Genomic DNA, 22168 nt, shown 5'->3' on the forward strand with positions numbered 1-22168 from the left:
ACTCAGCTCTCACCTGTGGCTCCTAATACCTGTAGCATGCATAGTGGCCACACCCCAGGCAACAGCTTCACCAGGCTGGCCAAACCAGGCTGAGAGTAGCCAATGGGTCATTGACCTTTGGCATGGAAGGGACCGGTCTATCCTGAGTATGTGAAGACAGATTCCAGTGGACTGAGTGGATGAAACCTACTAGAATAGGTCAACGGTCATGAAGGCTGTCTCTGCAAGCGAAGTGGTATGCTAAGAGCACGGCAAGACATGAAAGAATGCATATTGCATTCAGTTTTGCTTGCTATAATATCAAAAAAATGTTGAAATTCTAGAAAGCATGCAGAGAAGAGCAATGAAAATAAGTGAAGACTGGAGGCTAAACCATACAAAGAAAGTTAGATGAACTGGGTATGTCTAGTCTAATGAAGAGAAGGACTAGGAGTGACATGATTACAATCTTCCAACATCGAGGGGACTATCACAAAGAAAAGTGGGTCACCCTATTCTCCAAAGCACCTGAAGGCAGGACAACAAGTATTGGATAGAAACTAATCAAGCTTAGAACTAAGGGAAAAAAATCCTGACAGAACAATTAATCAGTAGAAATGGCTTGCTTCCAGAAATTGTGGGTGCTCTATTACTGGAGGTTTTTAAGAACAGCCATTTGTCCAGAATGAGAGTGTCAGAATATAATATACGTAATAGAATAGAATAGAATAGAATACTAATTCTTCCATCTCTTGCTATTCTATTATTCTATTACACTATAACAAGATATGATAAACCTATTTTCCTCATTATTTCTGATGCCACCTGATGTCCTGGAGATTACAATCCCCTTGAGATGGCATTTCCTGTCATTATCACAAAGTGCTGTCATTTATCTTCTGGAAAGATTGATTAAGCTTTTTGAGATGTAGGAACCTGCAATAGTAACCCCATTTCAATCTGTATCTTTTATGATTCTTTGAAGACATCATCTAGAAGTCTGGAAAGCACTAAGTGTAATACTTAGTAGGATGCTGAGCACTAGACTGAGGTAAAGGATTTGAGATTAAGAGAAGGTACTCTTCAACCTTGCAGATGTCAAAGCTCTTCCTTTTGCTACTACTGTTAGTGTTTCCACAAATTGAGGGGAAAGCTCTTCTTAATTCATGTAATATTAATTATTCCCTTCCTATTCAACATGAGTATTATCAGCCCGGAGACTTCATCGTTGGTGCAATCTTTTCTCAACTCTTCATGCCTAATTTTGCTCCATTATCATTCAGTGAGAATCCTGTGACAATGATTGAAGACATGTATACGTAAGGAAACCAAATTTTCTTTTGTCTTCTTTCATCACTCTAAGTACATATGAGAACAAAGGGATATGGAGTTATTCTTTTTAATGAAATAATCTTATTTATATCAACAAATCTACAAGCCTAAATCTATAATCTAAATGAGGGAGGAAGGAGGTAGGGAGGGAGGAAGGAAGGAAGTTTAAAAATTAGGACAAATGCTTCAGAAAGGCTTGTTCTAAGTTTTGCTCTCATTTAGGAATTTGGCATTGTCTAATTGTCCATTGCCCTGAGGAAATGCTTCTAACTGTGAGAAAGTTTATTTTATAATAAGGTTGTTACTCTTTATGCTACCAAAGAATTCTTCAATGTAAGGCAATTTCCAATAGGTTGGCACAGATAATACTTTGAGAGTTATCATCAAATTATATTCGAAAGACTAAGATTGTGGTTGTTTACAATTTATAAAGGAATAAATCCAATACCATCCAATGGACTATGCCCATTATCCCATTACAAATATAAAAAAAATTGTTCAGAAAGAAAATAGTGGTATGTTTTATTGGTGGACTGCTTGCTGCTTCCATTTCACTAAAATCAGCTTTCAAGTTAGATTCTACTGCTATCATGCCCAGTCCTGCCACTTTTATATCAATTTCCACAATAAATTATCAATATCAATATCAACTTTATTTGATTAGTTAATCGACCATATCAAAGCGAGGAAAAGGACCACATCGGTCGTCATAAAACTATGACTGGTTAAAATACAATAAAATTGGCTAAAATAGAGGGAATTTGAATAAATAATAAGTTAAAATGCAGTATAATATGCTAAAATTGAGTAGTAAAACATGAGAATATAATTCGTGTAAAGGATTATATTAAACAAATCTAAGATACTGATATAAAATATTCTTAAGTGAGTTCATCTCCTTTGCATGCCACCCCAATATGTTCTATAAAACGTATTCTCATCTGATCAGCCCTGACTATAAACTTGGCGGTTCTAGAAACTACATATATATTTGTACCCTGAAGAAAATATGATAATTGTTTATTACAGTCCCAGTGTATGATTTTGTCAAGTAGGGGCTGTAAATACTGAGATCTAACTGAGGAGTATAGTTTACAATTGAGTAGCACATGTGCAATGTCTTCTATTTCTGGTGCAGCGCAAATGCATGTTCTCTCAAAATATGGTACTTGGTGGAATCGTCCATATTTGACCATAGAATCTAACTGCTCAAATCTTGCTCTAGTGAGTGCTCTTCTATGGTATTGGGTCAGACCCATTGTCAGGTATTTTCTAGTTGAAAGGCTGTTTTGTTCTTGCAAAACCATTTCAGTGACCTGCACTTAGAAAGTCCCTCAATAGTTAAAGTGACAATGTGCATCTTTGTCTTACTCCCTTCCTTTCACCTCTCAGTTTCTCAAAATTCAGGTCTTAATCTAAGGTATTCATTTTATTTTATTTTTTCAAAAGGATAATCACATGTTCAAGGGCATCTATTAATTTAAATATATTCCTTCCAGACAATGGAGATTTTGCCAGAATGCAGAACATAACATAATTTATTTGGCACCCCGCCTCTCTCTCCCCCTCTTTCTCCCTCCCTCCCTCCTTCCCTCTCTCTGATTCTATTTTTCTGTATCAGTTATTAAGCAACACAGAACTGATGCAGTGATCACATAATTTGCCCTTTTTCTTTCATTTTGGTTTTTTTTTCAATAAATGCACTAATATTTTTCCAACCTCAATACCATATAGTCTGATTTCCTGTTGTCAACCTAGGTTTTAGCACTTTCACCCTTTTAATCTGTTCCTGGTAACTTTCTATTTGACAGATATAGTTGCCTTTATGATCTTGAATGTATTCTCTGCCTGGAAATATTTCTATCATTTTATAATCCCATTCACAGTGCAGTTGTTGTAGGTTTTTCTGAAATTGTTAAACTCATTTATATCAATCAAGTCTTTTCTATTTCATATTTCTGTGTTTCTATAAATTACCTATAAATTATCCTATAATATTTCCCATCCCCTTAATAAAATACAGTGATACCTTGTCTTACAAACTTAATTGGTTCCTGGACAAGGTTCTTAAGGTGAAAAGTTTGTAAGACGAAACAATGTTTCCCATAGGAATCAATGGAAAAGCGATTAATGCGTGCAAGCCCAAAATTCACCACTTTTGCCAGCCGAAGTGCCTGTTTTTGCACTGCTGGGATTCCCCTGAGGCTCCCCTCCATGGAAAACTCCACTTCCGGACTTCTGTGTTTTTGCGATGCTGCAGGGGAATCCAGCATCACAAAAATGAGTGCTTTGCTGGCAACGGAAGTCCGGAGGTGGGCTTTCCCACGGAAGGGAGCCTCAGGGGAATCCCAGCAGGGCAAAAGCGGGCGCTTTGCTGGCAACAGAAGTCCAGAGGCAGGGCATCCCGGCGGCGGCGGGGGGTTTGTAAGGTGAAAATAGTTTGTAAGAAGAGGCAAAAAAATCTTAAACCCCGGGTTTGTATCTCGAAAAGTTTGTATGACGAGGCATTTGTAAGATGAGGTATCACTGTATATCATTTTCTTCTTTCCTGTCATATGCCTAATGTCCAATCATAGTTCAATTATCATTCATTCATCCTCCATTTTTTCCTATTTTCATGAGGCTTTTCCCGAAAGTTTCCTTGAAAATTTGAAAATGTATTGATATCCCTTCTATTTTCATAATCATTATTTCTATCCTCATTTTGCCTTTTATATAAGTTAAAGCTACAAAACCAGTTCTGTATTTTCATTTTATATTCTAAAGTTACATCGTCTAGGTTAAATCTTGCTACTACATAGTATTTTCTAACATATACTAGCTGAGTTGATAACATCCCTTTATTTTGTTAAACAACATTTAAAGAAGAATAACACACAGCGTAATAACGGAATTCATTTGACCCTTAGCATATATTTGTTTCCTTCCTTGTTTCCTTCCTAGACAATCTCTAGGATTTTGTTGTATGTTATCTCCCATTATGGGTGTTTAATAGGTTATGATTCCAGCAAGTGTACAAGATTTTGTGTACATACATACAATGTTCTTCTTGTTCTAGCACAGTGCCCAAGAATTATCAGCATGTCCTATCAATGGTGTTTGCTGTGAATGAGATCAATGAAAACCTTAAACTTTTACCCAACATCACCTTGGGATTCCAGATCTATGAAAGTTACTTCAGTGCACGCATGGCTAATCAAAATACGCTGAACCTTGTATCTCGCCATAACATGACTGTCCCCAATTACAAGTGTGATGTTGAAAAGTATCTGATTGCAGCCATTGGGGGTCTTGATTCTGAAATCACTTTGAACATGGCCTCCATCTTAACTCTCTACAAAATTTCCCAGGTAAGATGAGGAGAGATGTTTAAGGGTTCTGTCAGTTAAAGAAAAGAACTAGTGTGAAAATAAAAAGTGTAATAAGTCAAAATAATATTATTATGGTAACCTACATTTTATTTGTTTGTTTATTATTATTATTTATTAGATTTGTATGCCTCCCCTCTCCACAGACTTGTTTGTTTGACAGGGAAATTCAAAAGAGATTGACAAATACAAAAGGTCTGAGTATTTAGCTGAAAAATAAGCCTTTTTAAATCTATTTTGGTGCAGGGAAAATGTTAACCCATTTTGCTTCAAAGAATTGAAAAAGAATCCTGATTGTTGCAACAATCCAATTATAAGTAGTGTGTCAACTAAGAAATGAAATCAATGCCCCTCAGTGAATTTGTTACCTTTCAAAAGCAAAACAGAGTTGGATCTTGTCAAGACCTGACTGGGAAATTGTCAAGCGTGCACGGGGTGGAGGCTACATTGGGAAATTTTATCGATCCAACTTTCTCTCTATTTCACTATCTACTTATTAAAATCTTGGAAAAAGGCAAGAATAAGATATTTTCCCTTTCCTTTCCTTCCCTTTCCTTTCCTTCCCTTCCCTTCCATTTTTTGTTAGTTTTCAAAAGTGATTATCAGGATCATTTGAAAGGTATAATCTTCAGGAAGGATAATAATTGTTAATATGTCAATAAATAATATAAAAAATTTATATATGGTATGCTTGTGTGTATGTATTTTAGTATATGGGATTTTTTTAAAATTTTTCAATATTTTAATTAATTGGATTATGTATTGGATTGCTTTTCACTTGTTGTGAGCCGCCCCGAGTCTTCGGAGAGGGGCGGCATACAAATCCAAATAATAAATAAAATAAATAAAAAAATAAAATAAATATCAGTAGAAAGTTCACTTCAGAGGTTGTGGGTACTTCACCACTGCAAACCTTTAAGAAGATACTAGACAGACACTTGTCTGGAATGGGATAGGGTTTCTTCTAGTCTATACCTAACATTCCAAGCATGTTTGGTATAGATGGGGGGAAACAATGACTGGTTTTAAATATATATTGGTATGTATGTATGTATGTATGTATGTATGTATGTATGTATGTATGTATGTATGTATGTATCCTGTTTTCTCCAAAATAAGATCCTCTGATAATAAGCCCAATGGGATTTTTGAGTGCATGGCTATAAGACGAAGCACTTATTTCAGGGTTAAAAAAAATAATAAGACATGGTCTTTGTTTCCAGGGAAACACAGAGCATATGTGTCTGTGTGTGTATATTTCCCATGCGATTCCATGTACAATATCACAGTATATAGGTCTTTCTTTGCCTTTAGAAAAATAGTTTCTAGGTATGCAACATTTGGATTTGAAGCAAACAAGGTTGCTTCAGATTCAACATGACCACCCTTCCTAAACTGTGGGTTGCTCCTTAATGAAACTTAGAGAAATATCTCAAACTTGGACAGTATCTGCATGGGCTCAAATAAATGCATTTGAGTTAAGAAAGTATTAGAAGATGGTTTCCATTTCTAAAATACTTAACATGATCCAGCATTCTACTTCCACTAATAACATAATGTGGAATGCCTCTTGAAGGAGACTAGAGGATTTCATAATTCTGGGGAGTAATACAACCTTAAAAAGAAAATAAAAAGTAAAGAAATTTTGGTAAAATCTCTTTGAAAAACAAGCTTGAGTTCCCTCAATATAAAGCAACTTATATTGTTTTCACCATTCACTCCATTTTGGAATTAGATGATATGAAAGATACTTCCCATTTTAAAAGAATATTTGGCCAAAAAGCCTTCTAAGATCATCAATTGAAATGAAATAAAAGACTAAAATTGGATTGCATATTCTACCTTTTATAGAATTTCAAATTCCTAACTCTCCCATCCTCCAAGTCACAATCCTGTGAGGAAGATTTACTGAAAAAGAAAAATTAGGCCAAAGTTACTAATTATTGTTCGTGGGCTGAGGAAGAATTAGAACTCAGATGCATAGTTCCCTCTAAGCTGAGCAGTGAGCAATCGCTCACTTAAAAATTATCATCAACTCAGAGTTTTCCAAACCTGCCCAGAAGCCGAGAGGGAAAGAGTGAGAGGGAAGGAGAGAGAGAGGAAGAGAGAGAAACAGATAGAAAAAAGAGAGGAAGGAAAAGAGAAAGAAAAAGAATGGGAGTAAGGAAGACAGAAAGAAAATCAAAATCTAGCTTGAAACTAGCTCAACTATTTAAGTGGCATTTTGATATTGATAGAGTTACCCTATTACGAGCTCACTGTTATAGACACACAGTACAGTACTTTATTTTGAAATTCTCTGAGGCAAAACAGGGTGGGTTGTTTGTTTGTTTGTTTGTTTGTTTGTTTGTTCGTTCGTTTGTTCATTTGTTCGTTCGTTCGTTCGTTCATTTATTCATTTATTTATTTATTTATTTATTTATTTATTTATTTATTATTTCTGTGCCACCAAGTCCCGAAGGGACTGCCGCTCTGACACTATACTTTTCCGCCCCCCCAAAAAAAATTAGAAGGAACACTGCTCAGCTTTCATTGGTGCAATTCCAACATCTTACATCAGATTGCCTTTACTGAATTTTTTTTTAAAACGTCTAAAATGTTTCAAAATAAATAAAATAATCTTTAGCTATCAATCAAATGCATGAAATTCACTAACTTAAGGATAAACATCTCTCTAACTTCCTCTAGGTCACCTATAACTTCTTTTCACCAACAGTAAGAGAAAAAAATCAATTTGCTTTCTTATACCAGATGACTCCTAGTGAATCTTATCAGTTGAATGGAATTGTCCAGCTTCTGTTATATTTCCAATGGAAATGGGTTGGGGTCATTGCCTTAGGAAATGAGAAAGGGGAAATATTTGTGCAGACCTTAACACATCTGCTTCTTGAGAGAGAAATCTGTATAGCCTTCACAGAAAGAACACCTAGTCATGAGTATTTTTTTGAGATTGATAAACTGATAAGCCAATTAAAGAATATAGTTGTATCTCTCCATAACTCAAATGCCAGTGTAGTTGTTGCAAAGGCAGATACGCACGCCATGTTGGATATTCATTGGTTGGAGTTTGTGGTTAAGAGTTTTGAATTACGGCCTGTTGACAAAGTGTGGGTTGTCACTGCTCCTTGGGATTTCTCATCTGAAACATTTCACAGACAGATAAATATAAAGATCTTCCATGGAGCCTTGTCATTTGCAATTCATTCCAAGGAGGTGAGGGATTTCCCAAATTTCCTTCATAAACTGAATCCACATTCTGGAGTTGATAGCTTTGTCAAGCTTTTCTGGGAACAAGCATTTGACTGTGTATTTGAAGATGCAAGTGGAGGGGAGAATCAGTTGACATCCTGCACTGGAGATGAGCAGCTGGAGAACATCCCTGGACCTCTTTTTGAAATGCAGATGACAGGTCAAAGCTACAGCATCTACAATGCAATCTATGCTGTGGCTCATGCTTTCCATGATATGTTGTCATCCAGAACTAAACACAGATTGGAAATTGTTGAATACCCTGATGAGTCTTCAAAGCTACAACATCTTCAGGTAACATTCTTCACATTAACCACTACTATAGTTTTTTATGAACAGATAGCAGGATGTAGAATGCATGCTATTCCTACCAAACTAGCAAGGACAGTGTCAGGATTCCAAGTAATAGATCCATTGCAAGCAAAAATTCCAAGGCAGCTAGATTCCTGAAAGAATATTTTATTGGAAATATCATATTAGCACATATCTAGGGAGAACCGATTCTGAAGGTTCTCACAGTTTTCACCTAATTAAAAGTGATAGTTTGTCCCTCAATCCCAAACAATTGGTCACATGGCATAATCATGGCAGCATCCACTGGTCTGGTGACATCACTCCTCATTCCTCTAGCCAGTTGTGAGAACATCCTTTGTTCCCAAGAGAAAGTATTTTACTTTGACTACACAACTCTAGCTATCTCTAATATCCCCTTCCTATCCCTTGCTCCAGTGTGGGAGCAGTGAAGCTCCAAGATGGCTTTGGCCAGATTAGCTTCAGACAAGGAAAGGCAAGGACTGCTGAGAGTCCCTTGGACTGCAAGGAGATCAAATCAGTCAAACATAAAGGAAATCAACTCTGACTATTTCTTGGAAGGACAAATACTGAAGCTGAAACTGAAATATTTTGGCCAACAAATGAGATCAGAGGGCTCATTAAAAAAGGCTCCAATATTGGGAAAGATGGAAGGGAAGGATAGAAGAAGATGGCAGAGGATAACAGTGAGTGAGATGGGGCTCTGGTAGACTATCATCCATGGTGATAGTCTACCAGATCTCCAAGATGTCACCAAGAGTTGATCACAATGTGTTGACTTAACAACAGAAAACACATAGTGGTGAATGCAACTTGAATGGAATGACCTGGCACAGCTGATTAGGAGACCAAAAGAAGCCTTTGGGGTGAAATTGATTAAGATCATATCCATTTCAGATGGCAGTGCAAGCAGGTTGAGGGTAATAATTAATAAATCAAGGTCACAAGGATTACGACCTTTCAAGGAAGCAGAACCTGCACAGGAAAAAAGAAAAGCAGTTTAGCAAGTGATTGTTTCCTCCTGCAAAGAAAATCTGGAATTAGTCTATCATCATAAAAACTCCAGAACTATAAACCTATAAAGCCTATAAACTTGAAACTTGGAATGTATATTCCTCTTTGCTTATAGATGCTCACTAAGAAAGTATTTTTTGCAATGACATCAGATCATTAGTATTTCTTATATTATTATTAACACACTCTGATGTTACACCTTCACTAAACAGGTCATGGGTGTGGCCAGTGCATGACTCATCCAGCTTGCAGGCTGGGAGTTTAGACATTCTACTCATCCTCCCCACATAACTACTCATTAATTTTCAAGCTTTAACTGTCAATTTATCAAGTCTGATCACTTAGTTTCATAGCAAAGCATGGGTATCCACCTACTAGTGAGAGATAAATTTAGGATTCTGCTACTCTACTTTGATGCCTTAACTAGCTTGATGCTTAACAGTTTTTGGACTGAGGGGGCAGAACTGGTTTTGGAGCTGTTGTGTAAGACTCTTCAATTGCCCATATTGGTAATTTTAAATTATCATTCCTACTTGTCTCCCTATGTCATGTACTTCTTAACTTGTGTCATGACTTCTAGTGTAAATGAAAAAAGGATGGTGTGGAATAGACAATTTGGCGCATAGGCCAGCAAGTCATTACAAGGGAATAGAGAGGAATAATTGAATTATTCTATCACTTTTCAGAGGCCTTGCCAGCAGTTAGATCTCAAAGAAGAGATTCAATCCCTGAAATAATCTATTATTTTTATTCCTCAATAAGGGCTGGTTGATGCAAAATAAAACAGAGTGAATCCACTGTTTGATCATTGCTGATAAAGAAACATGTGTATAAAATCTGAAACATAAGCAGGCACTCTACCACTAGCTTGCTGATTAACAATTTTCAGACAAGGGAGAACAAAACTGGTTTTGGAGCTCTTGTCAAGGCACCTAAACTTGTGTACTAGTGTTTAATTGCTTATATTGCTAATTTTAATTATTATTGCTACTTTTCTCCTTTGTTTTTCTAAATTTTAAATCTAACCATTTTAGTGCCTTGACTTTCATGGGCACACACATATATTACAAAACTGTTGAGATATTTTGAGAGTGGGTGATAGATATAGTTCAGAAATAAACAGGTAAAGACAATTTTGTGAAACCTACCCTTGGCTTTCTTTATCTAAAGATCCACCCTTTTCTGAAGAAGATCTCATTTAACAACAGTGCAGGGGATACCTTGTTTTTTAATGAGAACGGTGAAGTAGTAGATGGATTTGATATTATCAACTGGATAACTTTTCCAAATCAATCTTTCTTAAAAGTGAAAGTCGGGAGAATGGATCCTCAAGCTCCATGGGACAAACAGTTGTCTATTAATGAGAAGATCATTACCTGGCATTATACCTTTGGAGAGGTAGGACTCATCACCAAGATCTAAAATTCATATATTCACTAAGTTTCATGCATGATTGGATCCCATGCATCCTGAATAAGGGTAATACAGTGATCCCTCGATTTTCGCGGTCTCGATTTTCACGAAACACTATACCACGGTTTTTCAAAAAATAATAATTAAAAAATACTCCACGGTTTTTTTTCTATACCACGGTTTTTCCCACCCGATTACGTCATACGTCATCACCAAGAGTCACTTCTCTCTCTCTTTCTCTTTCTTTCCTGTCATTCTCTGCTTCAATCATTTTCTCATTTCTCTTTTTTCTCCCTTTTTCTATCATTTTTCTCTCTCTCTCTACCTTCCACTCTCCCCCCTCTTGCTCTCTCTCTCTTTCTCCCTCTCTGTGAGAACGCCTGCCCCCACCTCTCCTGCAGCCCCCTCGCTGATAGCTGGGACGAAAGTGCTCCCCCTCCCTTTCTCTTCCTTTTTCTCTATCCTTTCTACTCTTTCTTTCTCTCCCTCCTTCATTCAATTTTCTCTCCCTCCCTTTCTCTCTCTTTCCTTTCTCTCCCTCCCTCCCTGTGCCTGCCCTGCGCCACCCAACAGGGACGGACAGCCCCCAAGGAGGGAGATCGGGCTGCGAGGGCAGTGGATCTGCGTCCCCAGCCACCGGAGGGAGATCGGGCTGGCAGGGGCGGTGAATCCACCTCCCCAACCGGGCGGAGGGAGATCGGGCTGGCGAGGGCGGCGAATCCACCTCCCCAGCTGGGCAGAGGGAAATCGGGCGGGTGGGTGGGCGGGGGGCAGCCAAAAATGGTGTTTTTACTTCCGTGCCGCTATATCGCGGAAAATCGATTATCGCGGGAGGTCTTGGAACGTAACCCCTGCGATAATCGAGGGATCACTGTATTCATCTACCGGAATTGTGAGGAACACATTTCATGATTTCATATTTTCTTGATTCGTTAGGTCAAATAACAACAGATCAGTACAGAATTAAATTAGGAACAGAAGAGAGAGTAAGGTGAATGAAAATCAAGGGAGGATCACAAAAGAAGTAGCTTATCTTAGATGACACTAACTATGGAGAAAATATGTTGTAAATCATCAAGTTCAAGGCCAGAGATGGCAGATAAAAATCCAATTGAGTTCAATTCTTTATTTGCTTACAGCTAACAGAAAGAATCTTACCAAGATAAAACTGCTTTGAAACATTTAACAAAGCAAAAAGCCCACAAAAGTCCAATCATTACCCCTCAGAGAGGTTCGCAACATTGGCATCCTCCTCGATCCACAGCTGATCTTGGAACATAATCTTTCAGCAGTGGCAGAAGGTGGCATTTGCCCAGGTTTGCCTGGTGCACCAGTTGCGGCCCTATTTGGACAGGGAGTCTCTACTCAAAGTTACTCATGCCCTTATCACCTCGAGATTCAACTACTGCAATGTTCTCTTCATGGGGCTATCTATGAAGAGTATTCGGAAATTGCAAATTGTGCAGAACGCAGCCATGTGAGTGGCCATGGGCCTGCCATGTCTCTCCAACACTCTGTGGACTGCACTGGCTGCCAATTGGTTTCTGGATGCAATTCAAAGTGTTGGTTATGACTACAAAGCCCTATATGGCATCAGACCAGAATATCTGCCAGACCACCTTCTGCTGCATGAGTCCCAGTGACCAGCTAGGTCCCACAGAGTCGGCCTACTCCAAGTCCCAACAATTATAAAATGTCATTTGGCAGGACCTAGGGGAAGTGCCTTCTCTGTGGGGGCCCCAGCCCTCTGGAACCAGCTTCCTCCAGAGATTCATACTGCCCCCACCCTTCTCGTCTTCCACAAAAGTCTGAAGACTCATTTATGTCATCAGGCATGGGACCACTAGACACTGACCCTTGGCAGATGAAAGTATTTTGAGCTAGCTGACTGAATGGGAATAAGAATTTTAATTGGTTTTAAGGGTTTTTTAGATTATTAATTTAAATTAATTGGATTTAGGATACTATATTGTTTTTTATATTTTGTATGCCGCCCTGAGTCCTCAGCGAGGAGTGGCATATAAATTAATAAATAAAATAAATACATTGGCTTTTGGGAAAAAAGCATATTTGGGACAAAGAAATTCCATGCATTTCTCAATAAGTAACTTTGAATGTAACAATATTATTGATTTTCTTTCTTAAGATGACATCTTAAGATGACTATCTCTGTCTCTTCTGCTCCCCTCCCAAGCCAATCAAGTCAAAGTCAATTCTCTCTTTTATATTCCTTTATTGATGCCTCAAAGTCCAAATTTTAAGGTCTTAAAGATTTTAAGTTTTTAAACTGTATTCGGAACACTTATACTCAAGTCTATTTACTGTAACTTTGTTGCTTCTTGCCTTTTGCCTCCTGCTTTCCACTCTCAGTCACTGAGGCACCACCAGGCCCTATCCAGGAGTCTCGCTCTTTTAAACTCTTTCCACAAATCTCCCTCATGAACTGTCATATAAGTACAGTGATACCTTGTCTTACGAACCCCTCGTCATATGAACTTTTCGAGATACAAACCTGGGATTTAAGATTTTTTTTTGCCTCTTCTTCCGAACTATTGTCACCTTACAAATCTGCCACCGCCACTGGGATGCCCCACCTCCGTACTTCCGTTGCCAGCCAAAGCACCCGTTTTCGCGCTGGTGGGATTCCCCTGCTGGGATTCCCCTGCAGCATTGCAAAATCCAGAGGTGGGGTTTCCCATGGAGGGAGCCTCATGGGAATCCCACCAGCACGAAAAGGGTACTTCGTCTGGCAAAAGGGGTTAATTTTGGGCTTGCACACATTAATCACTTTTCCATTGATTCCTATGGGAAACATTGTTTCATCTTACAAACTTTTCACCTTATGAACCTCCTCCTGGAACCAATTAGGTTCGTAAGACAAGGTATCACTGTATAAGGACTTCAATTACCATACTCAGCTATTTTATGCTGTTCTACTGCTACCCCACCACTTCTCACTTTGCAGTTTTCCTTGCTGATATGTCAGTGCACCATGCCTCTGGACCAAACAGGAATGTCAGTCTCTTCTCTGCCTGACTATGAGGTATTCACCTATTGCAGCAGGGGGTTGCTCACCTCCCTCCCCTGTTGCCATACAGTGTTCCACTTTCCTAAGCTGTTCCCGGTAAGGTTTAGCAATGTCAGATGGTTGATATCAAAAACAGAGGACTTCGGGCATAATCCTGCTATTGCTTTTCTAGCACCACATTGCCATAGTGCTGCCCCAGAAGGAAACTTTCATTTTTAAATGACAACTGGATTTTTTTTTTTAAATGGAGAGTTGTTTTGTCTATCACTATTCATATTTTCGCAAAGCGATGAACAGATATTACTGAAAACTCTGGGAATTGAGTCTATGGAGAGTCTCATTCATCCAGGTTATGGTTGTCCCAAAGGTGCTTCTTCAAAAGGCAACAAGACTGCCACTTTTTAAAAAAAGATCTTTTGCTTCTCATCCAAGCAGCTTCTTCAGTTCCAAAGAAGCTACTTAGATGAGAAGTAAAATGTCTTCAAGAAAAAAACAAAGTCCAGTTGCCTTTTGGGCTATTCAACCAATGTTTGCTTCTATCCAAGGTAGCTGATAGAATTCAAAATCAATATCTGCAATGTGGGGGGTAAGACTATCTTCTTACTTAGCAACATTATGGATTTGAATACAACACTCCATTGAGGCTTAAATAAACAAAAAGTGTCACTAAAATGGGCTCTTCTTTCCCATGGACAGGTTGTGCCCTTCTCCCTGTGCAACCACCACTGCCTTCCAGGCTATAGCAGGCAAAGCAAAGAAGGGGAACCATTTTGTTGCTATGGTTGTGCCGAATGTCCAACAGGAAAGATTTCCAACCAGACAGGTAGGGAATATCATACTATAAGCTACAAGTGAAATGTCTACATCACTAATTGGGTTTTATTGTGCAGCAGGATGGAAAGAGAAATATATGTAAAAACCTCTCACTTATTAATATTCATGAAAATGTAAAATTGAACTTCATGTGTAATAACCAAAGATAGGTCACTAAGGAAATAGTAATAAAGAGAGAAGTTAGACATTAATGTATATTGTCTTATTTATTGTATAATCTCATTAATTCTTGCTTAAGTGACTCTATTTTTCATCATAAATTTATTTACGTATGTATGTATGTATGTATGTATGTATGTATGTATGTATGTATGTATTAGATTTGTATACCGCCCTTCTCTGAGGACTCGAGGCAGCTCACAGCATATAATATAACAATACAGTACAATGGCAAATCTAATTAGATTTAAAATTACAATTTAAAAATCCAATATTTAAAAACAATCATACCAGTTTAATCATACAACATATATCTCATTTTGTTGGCCAGGGGGCTGAGACCTAATTACCCCAAGCCTGGAAACATTGGTGAGTCTTAAGTCTCTTACGGAAGGCAAGGATGTACTTACCCAAGCTATGTAACTCTGGATGGTATGTAAAAGATAAAAATATCTGAAATAATTGGAACAGAGTGACACATTAAAATATATTAAGCAATAAAATGGTCAACAAAAATGGAAAATTTCTACAACTCAAATTGGGGATTCAATTCAAGTTGATCCCAAAACCTGGAAAAAAGCCATATCTTAATCACCTAAAAACCTCTAGAGTTGGAACTAACTGTTCATCCATATGGTGTAAATGTCATCATTATGGTTTCATTTAAGCAGGATTGACATAACGCATCAGGCTATTTTCATTTTGTGGTTGAATGTGCCATGTAACTCAAACAATAGAACACTGCAAGGAAGAAACAACTGGTAGCTTGAATGATATGTTTTCACATTTTCTATCCAGTCACTTTGCCTCTACATGTAATAGGGATTACAGAATTGTAAAAATGAAGTATTTTCTTTTTATTAATGATAGCTTCTTTCTCAACTGCCCTCTAAGTCAGATTCTGGTTAGTAGAAGTAATTTTTCCTATGCCATGGAGATGTTTAAAATTATAACAGAAGGCATAGTGGTGGGGATAGTTATTCCATGAAAACTGGATTAGTGTTTTCATTGTGTATGTGTTTTGTTTTTTTAATGTTACCTAACTAACACCAATTGCAAACAAATGATCCACTAGAAAATTTTGAGAATTTCAGGAAAAGCTCGTGAGAAGGATTCCACTTGCAAGGATTCTAGGATTTGTCAATCCGCAGCTGACATTGGAACATCATCTTTTGGCTGTGGCGAGGAGGGCGTTTGCCCAGGTTTGCCTGGTGCACCAGTTGCGGCCCTATTTGGACAGGGAGTCACTGCTCACAGTCACTCATGCCCTCATCACCTCGAGGTTCGATTACTGCAACACTCTCTACATGGGGCTACCTTTGAAAAGTGTTCAGAAATTTCAGATCGTGCAGAACGCAGCCACGAGAGCCATTGTGGGACTTCCAAGATTCGCCCATGTTTCTTCAACAGTCTGTGGCTTGCATTGGCTGCCAATCAGTTTCCAGTCACAATTCAAAGTGTTGGTCATGACCTTTAAAGCCCAACATGGCATTGGACCAGATTACCTCCAGAACCGCCTGCTACCGCACGAATCCCAGCGACTGATAAGGTCCCACAGAGTTGGCCTTCTCCAGGTCCCGTTGACTAAACAATGTCATTTGGCGGGCCCCAGGGAAAGAGCCTTCTCTGTGGTGGCCCCAGCCCTCTGGAACCAACTCCCCCCGGAGATTAGAATTGCCCCCACCCTCCCTGTCTTTCGTAAACTACTCAAGACTCATTTATACCGCCAGGCATGGGGGAGTTGAGATATTCCTTCCCCCTAGGCCATTACAAGTTATGCATGGTATGTTTGTGTGTATGTTTGGTTTTTATAAATAAGGGTTTTTAGCTGTTATTGGATTGTCACATGCTGTTTTTATCATTGTTGTTAGCCACCCCGAGTCTACGGAGAGGGGCGGCATACAAATCCAATAAATTATTATTAATTATTATTATTAAAGCAAGAGTGTTCATCTCAATTTCATTGAGGACCACATCAGGGTTGTGTTTGTCCTTGGGGAGGGTGAGTGGGAATGGCCAGGGAGGGCATGGCCAGCTCAATGTTACTCATGTTAGGGGTTGCCTATGGAGGTCCAAGCAACCCCCTCCAGCAACCTTCAGCCAAAATGGAACTTGAGAGTTTTGACTGGCAGAGGCAGTTGCTCTCTGTTTCCATGGCAGCCCTGCAGGTTCTGGCCCCAGAGCCTTGAGTTTGACACACTTGCCTTAAAGGAATATTTTGAAAATGCCATAATTATTAATTATACCATGTTATAACTCATAATATTGAATCATAGTATGAGAAAATCTAGATCAATTCTGCAAGGCTGTCAATCCCTTTTTTATGTATTTTATCTCTTCTCTGTTTCTCTCCCTTTCTCCAAGATATGAATGACTGCTTCAAATGTCCTGAAGATCAATATCCTAACAAAAGAAAAAATAAATGCCTTTCCAAGGAACTAAATTATCTGAGTTATGTTGATCCTCTAGGCACAAGTTTGACATTTATGGCTCTTTCTCTTTCTACAACAACAGTCTTGGTGCTTGGAATCTTTATTAAGCACCGGAAGACTCCGATTGTGAAAGCAAACAACCAAACTCTCACTTATATTCTCCTTATTTCACTCCTTCTCTGCTTTCTCTGTTCTCTGTTATTCATCGGCTTCCCCCGATTACTGACTTGCCTTTTCCGACAAACAACATTTGGGATCATCTTCTCAGTGGCTATTTCTTCTATTCTGGCCAAAACAATTATAGTGGTTCTTGCTTTCATGGCTACTAAACCAGGAGCTGGAATAAGAAAATGGGTGGGGAAAAGATTTGCATCTGCTATTGTTTTGTGTGGCTCACTTATTCAAATAAGTATTTGTGTGATATGGCTGGGTACTGATCCACCATTTCTAAATTTAGATATGACAACTATGCCTGAAGAAATTGTATTGGAATGCAATGAAGGATCAGGCCACATGTTTTACTATATTCTAGGCTATATGGGGTTTCTGGCTCTTGTCAGTTTCACGGTAGCTTTCTTTGCTCGGAAACTGCCAGATACATTTAATGAAGCCAAATTCATCACCTTCAGCATGTTGGTCTTTTGTAGTGTCTGGTTGTCTTTTGTCCCAACTTATCTAAGTACCAAAGGGAAATATATGGTGGCTGTGGAGATCTTCTCCATCTTGGCTTCCAGCACTGGATTACTGGGTTGCATCTTTGCTCCAAAATGTTATATTATCATTTTGAGGCCTGATCTTAATAGCAAAGGACAATTGATAAGACACAACAGAAAGGAAAATAACTGTTGAAATCTGTACTTGTATACTGCAGCAAAGATTAATATAATTTGAGAAATAAATACTTTCTACCTATTCTAATGCATTTCTAGATCAGTTTGTTTTCCTTATTTCCCCCATCAGACAGAAGCAAATTTCATCTGGTGAAGCAAATTTCAAATAATAATAATAATAATAATAATAATAATAATAATAATAATAATAACAACAACAACAACAACAACAATAATAATAATAATAATAATAATAATAATAATAATAATAATAATAACAGCAGCAGTCCTGAAATGATTGCAAAAAGAGTGAAGAAAAAAAGAAGTGGACATCCCCTGGCACTGATCAGTTGCATGGTTTATGGTTCAAACACCTGACCAGCCTGCATGCAAAAATGGCCAGATTGTTCAACAAAATGCTGCAGACAGGAAATATCAGTGAATTGCTAACAACTGGCAAAACATAGTTAATATTGAAAGATGCAGCAAAAGGCGCCAAACCAGGAAACTACAGGCCGATAACATGTCTGTCGACCATGCTCAAACTGCTTATAGGTATCATAGCTGACAGTATTCAGGACTACTTAGAAGAAAATGACATCATGCCAGTAGAGCAATAAAAGATGAAGCAGAGGTGTGAAAGAGCAGCTCCTAATAGACAAAATGTTTTTGGAGAACTGCAAGAGCAGGAAAACAAACCTATACATGGCCTGGATTGACAAAAGAAAGACTAACTATTGCCACATAGTTGGATCATAAAATGCCTGGAACTCATTGGAGTCAATGAAAACATCAGGAAATTCAATAAAAAAGGCAATTAAATATTGGAAGACTGAACTTTTTATTGGGAATAAAAGCTATGGAGTGATTAACATCAAGAGGGGCATTTCAAGGGGGACTCTTGTCCCCACTGCTTTTCATCATTGCTATAATCCTGCTGTCACTCATCCTACAAAAAACAAAACTTGGCTACCAAACTGCCAGGAATTCATAAAAAAATTCACACCTGCTTTATATGGATGACCTGAAGTTGTATGTAAAAACCAGAAACTGAGATACAGTCACTAACCAACACTGTGTAAATCTTCAGCAATGACATCGGCATGGAGTTTGGCCTGGATATGTGTGCCACAGTGGCACTGAAAAAGGGGAAAATTGTTGGATGTGAAGGTACTGAAATGCTAAATGGTCAAACCATCAAGTGCCACTACGCAGTAGCCTACAGATACTTTTTTTTAATATAATCTTTATTGAAAATAAATGGGGGAGGGGAATACAGAAAACAAAAGGACTATGTAAACATTGGTACAAATTTATATGACTTCAGAATATGCAGTTATAAAATAGTATACATACTTACATAGGGGAAGAAAATAAAGAGGAAAGGCTAAAGAGAGAGAAAGAAAAAAAGCGAAAAGGAGAGGAAAGGAAGAAAAATTTGTAGGACCTCTTTAAATATTCAATTTGGAAATTTGATTAGAAAGCTATTAATCTAATCAATAAGTGACCCATTTAACCCAGCTCTTGTATCCGTGTTCTTATTCCGCGTCTGCCACAAATAAAAATGTTGTTTATGACAGTTGCAATACGTAGGATCATGTGATCACCTTTTTTTGACCTTTTGACAAGCAAAGTCAATGGAAAAGTCAAATTCACTTAACTGCCATGTTACTAACTTAACAATTACAGTGATTCACTTAACAACTGTGGCAAGAAAAGTCATAACATGAGGCAAAACTCACTTAACATCTGTCTTGCTTAGCAATATAAATATTGAGCTCAATTGTGGTCACAAAGTGAAGACTAATTTAATACACTACATTACTCCAACCTAAAATAATTTCTCCATTCAAAATGGTAAGAGTAGTTTGAATTGAAACTTAAAAGTAAGTCAATGTGTTGTATGTCACTGATTAGAAATCTTTTGATGTACCTAGTTAGATTAATAGCTTTCTAATCAAATTTCCAAATTGAATATTTAAAGAGGTCCTACAAAGACAAACTATTTTCCAAAACACCAAAAGGCAAGACAAGAAGATGGAAACTAACCAAGGGAAAAAAGTGACTTAAGGAGGTGACATAATAGTAGTGTTTATTTATTTATTTATTTATTTATTTATTAGATTTGTATGCCGCCCCTCTCCGTAGACTCGGGGCAGCTCACAATACAATAAAACAGTTCATGACAAATCTAATAATTTACTATTTAAAATATTTAAAAAACCCATTATTAAATAGACATACATACAAACATACCATACATAAATTATATAGGCCCAGGGGAAATATCTCAGTTCCTCCATGCCTGACGACAAAGGTGGGTTTTGAGAAGTTTACGAAAGGCAAGGAGGGTAGGGGCAGTTCTAATCTCTGGGGGGAGCTGGTTCCAGAGAGTCAGGGCCACCACAGAGAAGGCTCTTCCCCTGGGGCCCGCCAACCGACATTGTTTAGTTGACGGGACCCAGAGAAGGCCCACTCTGTGAGACCTAATTGGTCGCTAGGATTCGTGCAGCAGAAGGCAGTCTCGGAGATATTCTGGTCCGATGCCATGAAGGGCTTTATAAGTCATAACCAGTGTTCCAATATTTGAGGGGCTGCCACAAAGTAAAGCGTATCGATCTATTTTCCAAAGCACCAGAAAACAGGACAAAAAACAATGAATGGAAACTAATCAAGGAGAGGAGCAACATGGAATTAGGGAGAAACTTCCTGACGGTAAGAACAGTCAAGCCTGGAACAACTTGCCTTCAGACATTGTGAGTGTTCCATAAAGGAGACTTTCAAGAAGAGTTTACGCAGTCACTTGTCTGAAATGGTATAGAGCCACGATGGTGAAGCTATGACACATGTGCCATAGGTGGCATGCAGAGTCCACTCTGTGGCCATGAAAACCATCACCCCAGCTCAGCTGTACCGTGCATCGGGGTGAAATACAAAATTTATCCTTACCAGTTCTTTGGACATGGTTTGGTTGACATGGCAGGGAAAGGATATTGCAGAATCTCCATTCCCACCCAGTTCTTGCCAGTATTTGCCAGTTCTCCAAACTAGTTTCACTACCTGTTCTCCAGAATCTTCTGAACTTCACCCCTGCCACACATGCATGGATACCTCCCACCAGCCAGCTGGTTTTCAGATTTCTGCTGCACATGTACAGGGGGTGGGGCATATGCAGGAGACGTGTGCATGCATGGAGGGTGCATGGTGCTTGTGGGAGATCATGCATTCATGTGAGAGAAATGAGACACATACGAGGGGCACGCACCCATGTGCAGGGCAGGGTGCACAGGGAGGTCACATATGCATTGCATTATGGATGCGTACCTGCACATAAGTTTTTGGAACTCAGTCACAAAAAGGTTAGCCATCACTGGTATAGGGTCTCCTGATTAACCTGGGGTTTGTACTGAAAGACATCCAAGGTCCAACTCAATTGTTCTGTTCTGAAAGAGAAGAAGAGAATGATCAGCAGCAATATGGATGGACTCTATTACAGTGGTGATGGGGTGAAATAGGAAGACCTGAAGAATCGGGCTAGAGATAGATCCTCCTAAAAATCCCAATGAGCTGACTATGGCATCAATTCATAAAATCAGTTGTTCTCCTCAAATATGTACATATATTTAAAAGATCAGTCTTTGACTAAAATTTGTCCCTATTGATTCCTTACATTCATTTTTTTTCAGTAGCAACAGGGAAATGCTTGTCAGTGCCAATCTCTGAGCTGGTGTTTTTTTTCCTCCTTTATTTTGTTATTTTGGAATGGTAGGGGGAAACTTGAAGCTGTTGATTTCCATCATTCATTATTGATTTTTTTTTTTTTTTGGTATTTTTTTTTCTCCACACATACACTTTCATATACCTTCAATTTTCAGTACAATACAATACAATAATTCTGTCCAGTTTGGAGAACCCCCCAAATCCTACTCCTGGATTGCCCTGCCTACCCCATTCTTCCCCTCCCAGGAGTCCTCACACATTTTGGATGCAGGTAAGTGCAGGGCACGCACGAATGCTTGGGGAGGGCAAAAAATGAGCTGAGCGGAATTTCAGAAAAGCCAGAAATGAGCCCATTTCTGCTTTCCAAAGGGCTTCTGGAAGCTGGGGGGACTGTTTTCACCCTCCTGAAGGCACGAGGAAAGCCTCCAGAGTCTGGGGAGGGCAAAATACCCTCCCACAATGGTGCAGGAGGCCAACTAGCCAATGCCCACCATGGAC

The 22168-nt window shown here is 38.6% G+C and overlaps 1 protein-coding gene across 1 annotated transcript; it reads left to right on the plus strand.

Annotated features, from left to right (window-relative positions):
• Positions 1 to 1074: 1074 nt before the first annotated feature.
• Positions 1075 to 17969, plus strand: LOC139154252 (vomeronasal type-2 receptor 26-like). The gene is made up of 6 exons (XM_070728679.1): positions 1075 to 1298; positions 4370 to 4661; positions 7368 to 8222; positions 10425 to 10652; positions 14392 to 14518; positions 17053 to 17969. The coding sequence occupies exons 1-6, from the start codon at positions 1075 to 1077 to the stop codon at positions 17967 to 17969; spliced, it is 2643 nt and encodes an 880-aa protein (XP_070584780.1).
• The last annotated feature ends 4199 nt before the right edge of the window (positions 17970 to 22168 follow it).

Source organism: Erythrolamprus reginae, chromosome Z, assembly GCF_031021105.1.
Source record: "Erythrolamprus reginae isolate rEryReg1 chromosome Z, rEryReg1.hap1, whole genome shotgun sequence".
NCBI lineage: Eukaryota > Metazoa > Chordata > Lepidosauria > Squamata > Dipsadidae > Erythrolamprus > Erythrolamprus reginae.